At 45.2% G+C, this 15,398-nt stretch overlaps 1 protein-coding gene across 1 annotated transcript in view; it reads right to left on the bottom strand.

Moving 5' to 3' along the window:
- The window catches only part of PAMR1 (peptidase domain containing associated with muscle regeneration 1), a 99,952-nt gene extending 88,025 nt beyond the window's left edge, over positions 1-11,927 (bottom strand). The window contains exons 1-2 of the mRNA XM_089677353.1: positions 11,563-11,927; positions 127-303 (exon numbers count right to left, since the gene is read on the bottom strand). Of these exons, the coding sequence (XP_089533479.1) occupies positions 127-303; positions 11,563-11,653 (268 nt within the window). The 5' untranslated portion in view covers positions 11,654-11,927. The remainder of the gene's footprint in view (positions 1-126; positions 304-11,562) is intronic.
- Positions 11,928-15,398: the final 3,471 nt, after the last annotated feature.

Raw genomic sequence — 15,398 nt, 5'->3', positions numbered from 1 at the left:
AAAGGGTAAAGGAAGGGCTCTGATTGGGTTATTGCCATCTGCACATTATAGCTGCCTAAGTAGACGTTTTTTTCACCTTTTGATGATTTTATGCTTTGAGCCATCTCTATGATTTTGATGGAGTACCTGGGTGTATAAGGCAGGAGTCACACTCATTGTCCTCGTTGCGGCAGCAGGGGATGGTATAGCCCACCTTCCTATTGCCTCCGGGACACGTACACTCCACCTGGTCATATTCACAGCAGTCCCGGCACATAATATTCCACTCTGCCCCAGGGCAGTTCTCATTGATGACTGTGTACTCTGGAAAACACAAGAGACATTATAAGAGGCATTATACAACAGCATTTCTGGGGATTTTATTCTGGATTTATATAATTCAATGCAGATTACACTACAGGTGTACCTCGGTTTATGAATGCTTCGGTTAATGAAATTTTCCGTTTACGAATGAAAATCCATTGGAAATAATGCCTCAGTTTACAAATTTTTAAAAAAAAATTTTTGCAATACGAAGTATATTTCGGTGGCGATTTTTAAAAGCAATTGCCAGCTTTTTTTTTTTCTTCACTATAGCTCACAGAATTAGCTGTCACTTTCCCCGGAGCTAAAGAAAATGTTGTTTCTTTTAAGAAACTGTCAAGGTCCTACCTGTTCCCAGAGGTTATGCTGCTCCATGTGCTGGCATCCATCTTGGGTTTCTGCAAAGCATGGTGGGAACCTTTTATGCTTTCAGGCCTCTGCGGTCCATCCCCCAGAGGGGCGTGGTTGAGCATATTTAAGCCTGTTGTCTGCACTTGCTCTTTGCATTCGTGTCCTGTTTGATTGTGTTGTTGCAGCTCTTATTCTACTCTTGTGGCTCTGCTGGAAACTGACTTGGCTTTGTCTAGACTATGCTCAGCCTTATCCCTTTATCTGACCTCCCGTTGCTGAACCCGGCTTGTGACCTGTGTATTCTTGTCTATCGTTCTGTACTGTCTGTCCCGCTGTTATCGACCCGGCCTGTCTGACTACAATATCGTTCTTATCTGGTTCCTACCAGCTATACGCCATTGGCAGCGGCCATTACCGCAGCTGGGGTTTCTCGGGGGCCGGGACCTGGTCCCTGGCTGCGTCAAGTCCATCCCCACCATCAGGGGCCCTGGTGAAGGGCAGCCTGTGGCTTAGACTCTGCGCCCTGAGGGACTTCGGTCTGTGGGTGGTGGTTGTCGTCAGTCGGTGTGTGACCCTGCCATTAGGCCTGCCTGTCCATTCCACAGCTCCTGCCCTGACAGAAACTAAAATGAAACGTTGTTTCTTTTAACTCAGGAAATAAACTAAAAGGAAACTTTCTTTCTTTTAGCTGGGGGGGAAAGTGACAGCTGATTCTGTGAGCTATAGTGAAAAAAAAAGAAGCCGGTAATTACATTTAAAAACCAGCACGGACCTTTAGTGACAGTGACTTTTTAAAAACTTTTTTCTGACCTAATCGGTTTTCACTGCATTTCTATGGGAAACCGTGTTTCGGTTTATGAATTTTTCGCAATACGAAACGTCCCGGAAAACACATTAAATTCGTAAACCGAGGTGCCTGTATTTATATATTTTTGTACTTTATCCTTTATTGCAAAACCAAATGTCAAATATTAAAGCATTTGAAGCTGAATTCCGAGCAAACAGCTACATACACATATGAAACACATATATGGGAGCTGTTTTACCTTCCAAAGGGTCTGTATTTCTGTACATCCAGCCCTGATATTACTAGATAGACAAAAATACAAATCATTTGACTATATAAAGCCATCCACAACACTGCCCCAATTTACATAACCAATCTTATCTCTAAATATCACCCAAACCGTACTCTCTGCTCCTCGCAAGACCTCTTACTCTCTAGCTCCCTTACCTCCTCCTCCCATGCTCGTCTCCAAGACTTCTCTAGGGTGTCACCCATCCTCTGGAACTCCCTAACCCAATCTATCAGACTATCACCTACTCTACTTGCCTTTAGGCGATCACTGAAAACCTTTCTCTGCAGGGAAGCCTATCCCGCCCTCTGCTAATTCTGGAATCCGCTGCTCTTCCAACCACTCCATCCCCCACAGTGACTACTTACTGTACCACTCACCCCTCCCTCCTAGATTGTAAGCTCCCAGGATCAGGGCCCTCAAATCCCTCTTGTTTTGAACTGTATTGTTGCTGTATTGTCTCCCACTATAATGTAAAGCGCTGAGCAAACCGTTGGTGCTATATAAATCCTGTAAAATAATAATTTGAATATATACACATAGCACAGCCAAGGATGACACCACTTACAGTTAGCCCTGTTCACACCAATGCGATTTGACAGTTCAAAATGGCAGGACAAGTCGCACCAGCTAAAGTAGCGGTGTGAACCAGGGTTTAACGCCTTGGCACCGGCCACGCACATATATGCGACCTCTTAGTGGGTGGGCCTTAACGCCAAGAGGCCGTATATATGCGTACTTAAGGATAAACAGACCAATGCGATACGCTTCTGGCACGGTTGCCGGCGGCTAACGGAAAGCTCTAGATCTCTACTTGCGATCTGGAGCTTTCTGATCATGTGACCGCTGTGACAATCATGGTGGTCACATGATCAGAAACCCTGCCCCGCCTCCTGGCATCTAAAAATCTTTAAAGGGCTGGGAGGCGCTGGTGCCAAGGGGTTAGAAAATACTGTCTGCTGATTGGACAGTGAAAGAACAGCAAGATGCTGATGAAATCATCCCTTTGCTCACTTTGTCCACTCCTACCAGCCTGGTCCTTATCAACATAATAGGTGGTAATCTTGCCATGAAGGTCATTTTTCTGGCACTTCTTATAGGGTGACCATGCTCCTTCCTTACCTTCCAATTCTTCTGCTGCCTCTTTGCAACCACTTCCTGTCTACATACCTCCATCAATGGCTGCATGGCATTTTTCAGGGTCGGTTTTCCAAACAGGGATAATGGTGGACCATGTCTGCAAAATGTGTGTTGAAGCTGCCCATTGGAAGCCCCTGTGCTGGGGTGACAAAGCAGGAGCACAAGTGGGGGACAGGAACAAAGCGTTGTCAAGGACCTGAACAAGGACTGTCATGGCAGGATTGAAAATTACTTTTGAAATTATATTGAAAGCAGAACTCCAGCAGTTAAATGAAAAAATATACTAGCACTAGATGTTGCTGCAATATATACCTTCAGCTCAGAGATTTCTCCCTGCAATACTTTTTTCTACCACTAGATATCTCCTGTCCGATGGCCAGTAACATTCCACCCACTTCCTCTGAGCCCAAGTCATTATGGACCCACCCCAACCTGTGACTGGGCAGTAAAAGGAGGAGCAGCATAGTGATGAGCCAATCCCTTTGTCACTCTGCTTTCTCCTCCAATCAGCATGCTTTTCTTAGCTTATGAATTGATTGCCTGCTTGTAAGAGGTGCTTTGTGATTAGCTGGATGATGGTGCCAAAAGTACAAGTCCCTGTCCTGCTCCTCTCTTGCTAGAGCACTGTCCCTCTTGTGCTGTTTCTTCCTCTCAGACTCCAGCCCTTCTGTACAGGAACTGCAAGAAGCGGATACCAGGTCAAATTCTGGTACTTACTCTTCTTGCAGGGGCGTACTTACTGGGGTAAGCAGGTCGCAGTTGCGACCTGGTCCCATGCTCCAAGGGGCCCCTGCGGCCCCAATGTACACCTGGATAGGAGGAGCAGTGGGGGCGAATGCATAGAGGAACCAATCTCTCCATGTTCCTCCTGCAGTCGCTGTATTCCTGCAGGAGGGAGAGGAGAAGTTGGCATTCAGCGGCTGCAGGAGGAACATGAAGAGGTCAGTTCCTCTATATGCATCCGCTCTCGCTGCTCCTCCTATCCAGTTTTTCTTTGCTACCCCCTGTGCTCAAACGCCCCCCCCCCCACTCTTAGCCTCCCCCTTACTCTTTATCCCCCTTGCCGTCTGCCCCCACACTCTCCCCTCGTCCCTCTCATCCCCTGCAGCTCTGTCAGGTTTCCCCCCCCCCCCTCCTCTCCCACCACCTGCTGCGGGGAATCTGCCAGGATGGAGAGCGGGGAAGGGGCTGCTAAATGTGTCATTTACCGGCTCATTCCTTTTCTGAATGGAGAGTCAGTGATTTGAACCAATCACTGACTCTGTCCATTCATAACCGAAACATAGTAAACTGGGTTTATTATGCTTCAGTTTGTGAATGGACAGGAACCTCTGTACAGAGCTATTCCTATCCAATCATTCAGTGCAGCTGAGGCTGTGTCCTCAATCTCCTTTATCTGTCTCTAAGGTGAGATGTCAGCGGTCTGTTTAGACCCCTGATATCTCACCAAAGCCCCCCAACAGGGCTTTAAAAAAAATGGTAAATAATTTTAAATTTATTTTTTAAATGGTTAAAAAAATAATAAAAAGTAAAATTTAAAAAAAATGGTAAATAATTTTTTTATTTTTTTTTAAATGGTTAAAAAAATAATAAAAAGTAAAATAAAAAAAAAATGTAAATAATTTTTAAAAATGTAAAAATGGTAAAAAAATAATAATAAAAGAAAAAGAAAAAAAACTATGGACACCAGTGGCAGAACTACTGGGGTCACAAAGGTCGCACTTGCGACCAGGTCCTGGCATTCCGCCACTGGACTCGAAGAGAAGGGCCCTAGCCAAGGGTCAGGGAGGGGACCCTTAATGGCTTTTTGCACTGGAGCCATGAAGTTTCTAGTTACACCACTGACTTATTGTATTTAAAAAATACCTTTAATGATGTAATAATGACTACAGGGTTGCAATAATTGAAGTCTTTCATCGGCCTGGAGTTCAGCTTTAACAGGTTTAAGTTTAGATGGGATTTTAGAGATTGGGATTACATCTGCTTTATGTAGCAGCAATGACACCCCTGTATCTGTCTCCCTCTGCTATATTGGATGGTCTGTACCCCCCCACCCCCCCCCCATGTCAGCATTCAGCAGACGCGGCACTCACAGATTCCCTGCAATGTGAACAGCGGAAAGTTTCTGCTCGGTGATGACATTCCCATGACTTGGCAGTGTCAGAATTCCCCCCCAGTGCTGACCCCTGTTCTCCTGTAAACCTTGATGCTGTTTTGACTGCGATGGACGAGCTGCGGGCAGGACGAACAAAACTGAAATATTACCGCTGCTTCGCTCATTCATCAGATCTGTCCAGCTGGGAACACGCAGTTAGACAAACACACTTCAAACAACAAGTAAAAGGAACTAATGGCCTCCTAAAGCTGTCCAGAGAACAGCACAGTGGCCTAGTGGTTAGCAATTCTGCCTTGCAGTACCGGGGACCTTGGTTTGAATGCCAGCCAGGATACCATCTGCATGGAGTTTGCATGTTCCCCTTGTAATTATGTGGGTTTTCCCGAAGCCTTCATGCACACGGGACATTTTGATAACGCTGGTAACGTTAACTGTGTAAAGTCACGTTAAAAACGTGACGTTTTCAGCTTTTTTAAGCGTTTTTGCATTAGTGTTAAGCTGCATTTCCCGCATTTTGCTGCCTTTGCTTTTTTTGTGTTTTTTTTTTACCAACAAAAAAATGTATTTTTGGTCAAAAAACGCAATTTTGCTGCATTTTTCAGCGTTTAAGCGTTTTTACAGCTAAAAAACTCCTCTAGAAACCCACTAGTCCTGGGTTTTTTTTCCAGCCAAAAAACTCTGATTCCAGTCTGTGTGTGCATGGACACATAGGATAACACGCCGGGGATGGACACATAGGATAACACGCCGGGGATGGACACATAGGATAACACGCCGGGGATGGACACATAGGATAACATGCCGGGGATGGACACATAGGATAACATGCCGGGGATGGACACGTAGGATAACATGCCGGGGATGGACACATAGGATAACACGCCGGGGATGGACACATAGGATAACATGCCGGGGATGGACACGTAGGATAACATGCCGGGGATGGACACATAGGATAACATGCCGGGGATGGACACATAGGATAACATGCCGGGGATGGACACATAGGATAACATGCCGGGGATGGACACATAGGATAACATGCCGGGGATGGACACGTAGGATAACATGCCGGGGATGGACACATAGGATAACATGCCGGGGATGGACACATAGGATAACATGCCGGGGATGGACACATAGGATAACATACCGGGGATGGACACATAGGATAACACGCCGGGGATGGACACATAGGATAACACGCCGGGGATGGACACGTAGGATAACATGCCGGGGATGGACACGTAGGATAACATGCCGGGGATGGACACATAGGATAACATGCCGGGGATGGACACGTAGGATAACATGCCGGGGATGGACACATAGGATAACATGCCGGGGATGGACACATAGGATAACACGCCGGGGATGGACACATAGGATAACATGCCGGGGATGGACACATAGGATAACATACCGGGGATGGACACATAGGATAACACGCCGGGGATGGACACATAGGATATCATGCCGGGGATGGACACATAGGATAACATACCGGGGATGGACACATAGGATAACACGCCGGGGATGGACACATAGGATAACACGCCGGGGATGGACACATAGGATAACACGCCGGGGATGGACACGTAGGATAACATGCCGGGGATGGACACACAGGGTAACATGCTGGGGGGTTTACTAGCTGTAGAAAAAAAAGACGTCAAACCCAAAAACATTCGCTGTAAAAACATCCCGTGTGCAGGAGGACTTAGTCCTCCTGCACACGGGACGTTTTGATAACACTGGTAATGTTAGCTGTGTAAAGTCACATTAAAAACGTTTTTCAACTTTTTTAGCATTTTGCATTAGCGTTTTGCATTAGCGTTTAGCTGCATTTTTCCACATTTGAATTTTTTTAGCTTTTTTTTTTACCAAGATAAAAAGTTTTTTTTTGGTCAAAAAAAATTACAAAAACGCCAGTTTGCTAAGGGCTAAGCCCTGGGTCACCCTACCGTGATTTCAGGTGCGATTTGGGAAATTAAATCGTATCTGAAATCAGATTTAATGAATGTGAATGTCAGTGTCTTAACATACGCGATTTGCTGCAGCGCGATTTCAAAAGTAGTTCTTGTGTTACTTTTTCTGCAGTTTGTTGCGCTTTCACATACATAGACTACAATGGAAATCGCACTGCAAAACGCAATGGAAAACGCAAGAAATCGTTGGGAAATCTTCAGAAAACTTCTTCAAGTTGCAAACAAACCTTCACAAAACGTCATTTTAAATCGCATCCAGTGTGAACCAAGCCTTACGTTTTGACAATAACCAATCACACTGCTGTGATTTCAAAATCTCGTGATTTGTGTGCAAATTCAGTGCGATTTCTGAAGACTTTATTGCTACTTGTGAGGATTTTCAGTGATTTCTTGCAATTTGCAGTGCGATTTCCATTATATTCTACCCATATGAAAGAATATATTTGAAATATATTTTAAAAATATTCTTCCCAAATATATTGACATACATTTGAAATGCTACAATTTTGGCCGTATTCAATATATTTCAATTTATATATATATATGTTGAAATGCGTTTTTATTACAAAATAGATGAAAAATATTTTTAAAAATACATTTCAAATATACTGTATGTCTTTAAAAATACAAAGCTACATTTTTGGAATGCATTTACAAATATATGTAAAAATATATATTAAAATGACTTTTTTATATGTTAAAAAAATCTGAAGAACATATTTAAAAAAAAATATTTTTAAAAATATATATTTTTTAAATGCATTCTTTATTTTTAAAAATGTTTTTCATATATTTTGGAATAAAAACACATTTCAACATACAGTGTATATATATATATATATATTTATTTATTGAAATATATTTTTTATATATTGAATATGGCCAAAATTGTAGCATGTCAATATATTTGGAAAGAATATTTTTCAAATATATTTCAAATATATTTCAAATACATTTCAAATATATTTTTCTTCCAAGTGGGTATCTATGTGAAATTGCAACAAAACTGCAGAAGAAGTAATGCAAGAACTACTTTAGGAATCGAGTTGCAGCAAATTGCACACGTTAAGACTCTGACATTCACATTCATTATATGCGATTTCAGGTGTGATTTTAATTTGCAAATCGCACCAGGGCAGTAATTGAACAAGCTGAAGTTAGAAACTGATTGGTTGCTCTACACACCTGCACCAAATTCTGTGTGCTCCAGTTTTAGCAAGTCTCCCCATTGACTGGGGACTACACTGTACACTGGTACCTGTTTCCCATGTAGACTGGAAGTTCAGGAAAGCAGCACTGTGAAAGCAGCAGTCTGCAGCACTGAAAGTTGTAAACTGCAAGTGATGGGGTAAGAATTTTAACTAACAGATTACTGGAAAATGTTTTCTTCATTGTGCTCAATGTGTGAGGCTCTGTTCACACCAGTGCGTTTTTTAGTGCTTTTTGCAGAAACGCAGTACAGTCCATTTAACATGTTTCATAGTTACATAGTTAGTCTGGCTGAAAAAAAGACAAAAGTCCATCCAGTTCAACCATTAAAAAAAAAAAAAGTTATACTCAGGGGCGGACTGACCATTTGGAAACTCCGCACTGCCCGAGGGCCCGGGGTCAGTAGGGGGCCCCATGAGATGCCCCTGGTACCTTTTTCATAGGCTTTTTTGAGTTTGGGCAAGGACACAGGGGCCCCATGATCCCCTATTGCCCGGGGGCCCCATGCGTTGTCAGTCCGCCCCTAGTTATACTCCTTTCCTATGTTTCCTATGGAACATTTCCACATTTATGCTTTTTTGAGCTCCTGCATTTTTGGAAAGGGTCAGGGACTTTTTTTAAAAGCAAACAGCAGCATTTTTGCTACAACAGAGTTCAATGAAGAAGCTGCTGAAATGCATGGTAGTGCGTTTTTGCTGCGTTTTGAATTTTTATTCTGCCCAGCAAAAAGAAAATCCACTTTAAAAAAATAAAAAGCTGAACAAACCGAGGTAAAAATGTGGCGAAAATGCAAAACGAACTGCGAAAAACACTACAATGGAGAATCTGCTGAAATGCACGGTAGTGCGTTTTTGCCGCATTTTACATTTCTATTCTGCCCAGCAACAAAACAAAATCCATTTAAACAACAACAAAAGAAGGGCTGCAAAAAATCTAAAAACACATCAAAAATGTGTGTAGAAAACGCAAAACGAACTGCGAAAATCGCTGCAAAACGAATAAAAAGCAAACTGCATAGGTGTGAATGGAGCCTAACGGAGCCAGGGGGGTTAATACTACTTTCATGGGAGGATCACCGGGTTACAATAAAGAAAAAAACCATCGGAAGCCCCTGTGCTGGGGTGTCCCTGCAGGAGCACGTATGGGGGAGACAGGACCTGAACAAGGACATTCATGGCCGGATTGGAAAAGACTTTCAAAATGATACTAAACCGAAAACTCCAGCCAAATATAACCCGATAAAAAAAGAACAGCTCATTAAAAAACAGTAACAAAACCAACTATTGCTGCAACATTCACCTTCAATCCAGAGGAGTGCTTTTTCTGCCACTAGATGTCCTCAGTCTAATGGCCAGCAGCATTCCACCCACTTCCCCTGAGCCCAGGTTGCTCCCAGCCTGTGACTGGACAGTGAAAGGAGAAGCAGCACTGTGTTGAGCCAGTATCTGTCATTCTGCTCTCTCCTCCTATCAGCATGTGTCTTTTCAGCACATAAACTAACTCCTTGTGCTGCTTCCTTCTCTCATACTCCAGCCCTGCTGCACAGGGACTGCATGAGGCAACTAATGCGTCCGCCCCATTTAAAGTGGTTGCAAACCCTTACATATACCCAGGGAAGTGACCGGCCCCTCAGGTGATACACAGAGGTGAAACAAGTCCTCTTACATAAGTTGTACCTGTTTGTTTGTAGCATTCTCTTCTCTATATCTGTAGCATTCTCTTCTTTATATCTGTTAAAAGTCCAGAATTTACACAGCTTGTCTGAACTTTCACAAAACAGGGGGAGGGGAGTTAAGGTTACACTTTGTGCAGTTCAGAAAGCTCTGAAAGCTGATTGGAGGGAAGGGACACACCCCCTTCATACAGCTCATAGGAACAGAGCTGAGGCTGTCAATCGCAGGCTGTGTGCTGGAGCTCCCTCCCCATCACTTTTTTTTATCTCTTTGTGTCAGGAAGGAAGAAACAAGGCAGCAGCCAGAAATGACGCTTAGTACAAATCCTCCTACATAAGTTGTACCTGTTTATCTGCAGTATTCTCTTCTCTACATCCGTTCAAAGTTTAGAATTTACACAGCTTGTCTGAACTTTCACAATACAGGGGGAGGGGAGTTAAGGTTACACTTTGTGCAGTTCAGAAAGCTCTGAAAGCTGATTGGAGGGAAGGGACACACCCCCTTCATACAGCTCATAGGAACAGAGCTGAGGCTGTCAATCGCAGGCTGTGTGCTGGAGCTCCCTCCCCATCACTTTTTTTTATCTCTTTGTGTCAGGAAGGAAGAAACAAGGCAGCAGCCAGAAATGACACTTAGTACAAATCCTCCTACATAAGTTGTACCTGTTTATCTGAGGAATCTCTTCTCTACATCCGTTCAAAGTCCAGAATTTACACAGCATGTCTGAACTTTCAGGAAACAGGGTGGAGAGCTAAGGAAAACAGGGGGCGGAGAGCTAAGGTTGCACTTTGTGCCGTTCAGAGCGCCCTTAAACCTGATTGGAGGGAAGGGACACACCTCCTTCATACAGCTCATAGGAACAGAGCTGAGGCTGTCAATCACAGGCTGTATGCTGGAGCTCCCTCCCCGTCACCTTTTTTGTCTCTTTGTGTCAGGAAGGAAGAAACAAGACAGCAGACAGAAATGACACTTAGTGCAAACCCTCCTACATAAGTTGTACCTGTTTATCTGCAGTATTCTCTTCTCTACATCCGTTCAAAGTCCAGAATTTACACAGCATGTCTGAACTTTCACAAAATGGGGCGGAGAGCTAAGGTTGCACTTTGTGCAGTTCAGAGAGCTCTGAAAGCTGATTGGAGGGAAGGGACACACCCCCTTCATACAGCTCATAGGAACAGAGCTGAGGCTGTCAATCGCAGGCTGTGTGCTGGAGCTCCCTCCCCTCTCACCTTTTTTATCTCTTTGTGTCAGGAAGGAAGAAACAAGGCAGCAGACAGAAATGACACTTAGTGCTCTAGACTGAGACAAGTACACACTATAGAGGGATATGCTTTGTTCAGATTTCATGCCTGAGGTTTACAGCCACTTTAAGGTCCCCCTTCATACAGCTCATAGGAACAGAGCTGAGGCTGTCAATCGCAGGCTGTGTGCTGGAGCTCCCTCCCCTGTCACCTTTTTATCTCTTTGTGTCAGGAAGGAAGAAACAAGGCAGCAGACAGAAATGAAACTTAGTGCTGCAGACTGAGACAAGCACACACTATAGAGGGATATGCTTTGTTCAGATTTCATGCCTGAGGTTTACAGCCACTTTAAGGTCCCCCTTCTAGTTACATTGCCATGTTGGCAGTTACAATAGATCTACAAATACATATAAAGGACAGTTAGTTTGTGGTGGGGATTCCCCAGTATCGGCTGTCAGTACTCACTCGAGCCTTTGGGGTAGGCGGCGATATGGAAGGCGTACAGGTAGGACAGAAGCAGGCTAGTCCCCAGTAACAAGGTCATGGTCTTGTCCATCTTCCCGGGCTCTGTGTATGCGATCAGGGTCCCCACCTCACCATGCCAGCTTCTCAAACGTTCCACCGTCCAGGCTGTGACATCCTCACGGATCGCTTCCAGCGGGGTCTTCCAGGCTACGTCACCCCGAAAACACTCAGCCGCCTTAACCCCTTGTGGGTCTCTGCGGCGGGGAATCCCAATGAAAAGCAGCTGAGTTATACGAGTTCACAGCACCAGCAGGTTGGGAGTGGAGAGACGCAGACGACCCGGGGACGCCGCAGACGGGGGGGGGGGGGGGGGAGGACTCATGCAGGTACTGACGGCGAACACAACTCTTGTCTGGGGGAGAGAGGATGTCTCCGTAATAATAGCAGTCAACCCCCATCCTGACCTGGCAAGAAGTCTGGAAAATCGCTCTCTGGCCAATACATGTGTTTGTAATAACATACATTCTTCATCAGTGACGCCATCGCACCAAAAACTAATGAAATATTAACTAATTTATGGTATGCGTGGTGGTGACATAGGAGGCGGAGCCATTGACGGTCATTTACTAAAGGCAAATAGACCATGCACTTTGTAAAGTCGCTCCAGAGCTCCGTAAATGAGCAGAAGCTCCGCTGACTTCCATCATCCAATCAGGTGCAAGCAGAAAAGTGTTTTTTTTTAATTTGTTTTTATTTTCCTTGCACCTGATTGGGCATTGTTTGCAAAGTGAAGCCGTCCATCCTGTACACCCCATACATCCCGTACATCCAGTACACCCTGTACACCGCGTACATCCAGTACACCCCATACATCCAGTACACCCTGTACACCCCGTCCATCCCGTACACCCCGTACATCCAGTACATCCCGTCCATCCAGTACACCCCGTACATCCCATCCATCCCTTACACCCCGTACATACCGTACATCCCATACACCCCGTACATCCCGTACACCCCGTGCATCCAGTACACCCCGTGCATCCCGTACACCCCGTACATCCAGTACACCCCGTACATCCCGTACACCCCGTACATCCAGTACACCCCGTACATCCCATCCATCCCGTACACCCCGTACATCCCACACACCCCGTACATCCAGTACACCCCGTACATCCCGTACATCCCGTACACCCTGTACATGCCGTACACCCCGTACATCCAGTACACCCTGTACATCCCGTACATCCTGTATTTTCCATCCATCCCATACACCCAGTACACCCTGTACATCCCATCCATCCTGTACATCCCATACATCCAGTACACCCTGTACAACCCGTACACCCTGTACATCTCGTCCATCCTGTACACCCCATACATCCCGTACACCCCATACATCCCGTACATCCCATACATCCCGTACACACCGTACATACTGTATATCCCATACATCCTGTACACACCATACATACTGTATATCCCATACATCCTGTACACCCCATACATCCCGTATATCCCGTACATCCCATACATCCCGTACACCCTGTACACACCGTACATACAGTATATCCCATACATCCTGTACACCCCATACATCCGGTACATCCCGTACACCCCGTACATCCCATACATCCCGTACACCCTGTACACACCGTACATACTGTAAATCCCATACATCCTGTACACACCATACATCCCGTACATCCCATACATCCTGTACACCCCATACATCCCGTACACCCCGCACATCCCATACATCCTGTACATCCCATACACCCCGTACATCCCACACACCCCGCACATCCCATACACCCCGTACATCCCATACACCCCGTACATCCCATACACCCCGTACACCCCATACACCCCGTACATCCCATACATCCCATACATCCCGTATATCCAATACATCCCATACATCCCGTACACCCCGTACATCCCATACATCCCGTACATCCCGTACATCCCATACATCCCGTACACCCCGTACATCCCATACATCCCGTACATCCCGTATATCCAATACATCCCATACATCCCGTACACCCCATACATCCCGTACATTCCATACATCCCATACACCCCATACATCCCATACGGCAAGCAGGTAATCTGACACATCTGCAAGAGACCTGAATGCCATCAGAGATCTACTGATCGCTGGTGCAATGCTTTCCAGGCTCCTTTGGACAAAGAAAATAAATGCACATTTTTTTACCTGCAAAAAAAATGTGCATTTATTATTTTTGTCCAAAAGGTGAAATTATCCCTTAAAGCGGAGTTCCACCTGAAAAAAAAAAAACATAAAAGTCAGCAGCTACAAAAACTGTAGCTGCTGACTTTTAAACTACAGCCACTTACCTGTCCTCACCACGGCTGGTTTCGCCAGCCGTCTTTTCTCCCCAGCACTGGCGTCTTCAGTGTGGGCACCCGGCTGTGACTGCTTTCGGCTTCACAGCCAGGAGCCCACTGCGCATGCACGAGAAGTGCTGCACTTTCTGAATGATCCTGTAGTCTTCTCGGACCGGACATGTGTCCCAGAAGACTATGGGGAGGGAGGGGGGGAGGACAAATTCTGCTTCCGATCACCTAGGCGATCGCAGAGGAAGTAGGAGCGGGTAAGTGTCAAATTCAGGTACCTGCTCCCCAAGGGTGCTAATCCTTAATGGGGAGCGGAGGACAAAGCATTAAAATGGAACTTCCCCTTTTGGGTGGAGCTCCGCTTTAACCAGCTCAAGTCTGCAATATGTATATATACATTGCAGTTTTGAAGGAGAACCCCGCAGCTGCATACCATAACCCCGGTATTAAAATTTACAGCAGCCGCTGCGGTTTCTGGTAAAAGTGATCTGAGCGGCTGATTAGCCACTGGAGCACTTTTAGAACCGGCGGGAGGGGTCACCCCCGCCACTTTTCGGTGCTTCTCGGACTTACCTGTCTGATTGTTGATCCCTGGAACTGTTCCGGCAGTCATAGCTGCTGGTCTTAGAGATTAGCTGAGGAAAGATGGCCTCAGTTAATCTCTTTGACCTAGGAGGACTACAGCGACGTCATGAAGTCACTTCCACTTCCAGTCCAAATGTAAACCAAAAACATTTTCTGGGGGGGAAAGTATTAGATCAATGGGATTTTTTTCATGGTCTAATGCTTTCCATTGTTGTGAAGAGATGTGGGGTCTTTTAGACGCAAGATCTCTCCACAAAGAGGACCTGTCATGATGTATTGCTATTGCAAGGGATGTTTACATGTGTTGCAATAGCAATAAAAGTGATCTAAAACAAAAAAAAATTAAGGTAAATATAAAAATAAAGAAATAAAATAAATAAAAACTAAAAAAGTTTTTAAAGTACTCCCATCCGTCCGTGCTCGTGCAAAGTGGTGAACACATAGGTCACACCTACATATGTAAATGGTGTTCACATCGCACATGTGAGGTATCTCCGTGAACGTGAGAGCGAGAGCAATAATTCTAGCACTAGCATCGCCTATGGAGATTTTTAGGTACCATTCCAAGAGCGTGCGCAACTTTAAAGCGTGACACGTTAGGTATCTATTTACTTGGCATAACATCTTCCCAAAAAATTGGCTTATATGCTATGGGGGTTTTTTTACGTTTTATTTATTAACCATTAGCCGCCCGGCCTATAGCTATTTGGCGGCCGCAAAAATGCTGCAGATTTCCGGGGTATACGCCATTTGGCGTCCTCCCGCACATGCGCAGTTCACTCGGTTGCAGAGCCGCACAGCCGCACAGCGGCGATGACAGATCTGAGTACTGGCCCCCGTTGCCGGTACCATGTGACCTGCTGTGACCAATCACAGCAGGTCAC

Source organism: Staurois parvus, unplaced genomic scaffold (genome assembly GCF_062004578.1).
Source record: "Staurois parvus isolate SC_StPar_1 unplaced genomic scaffold, SC_StPar_1.0 ptg000184l, whole genome shotgun sequence".
NCBI classification, from domain to species: domain Eukaryota; kingdom Metazoa; phylum Chordata; class Amphibia; order Anura; family Ranidae; genus Staurois; species Staurois parvus.
This window is presented reverse-complemented; position numbering and strand designations above follow the sequence as displayed.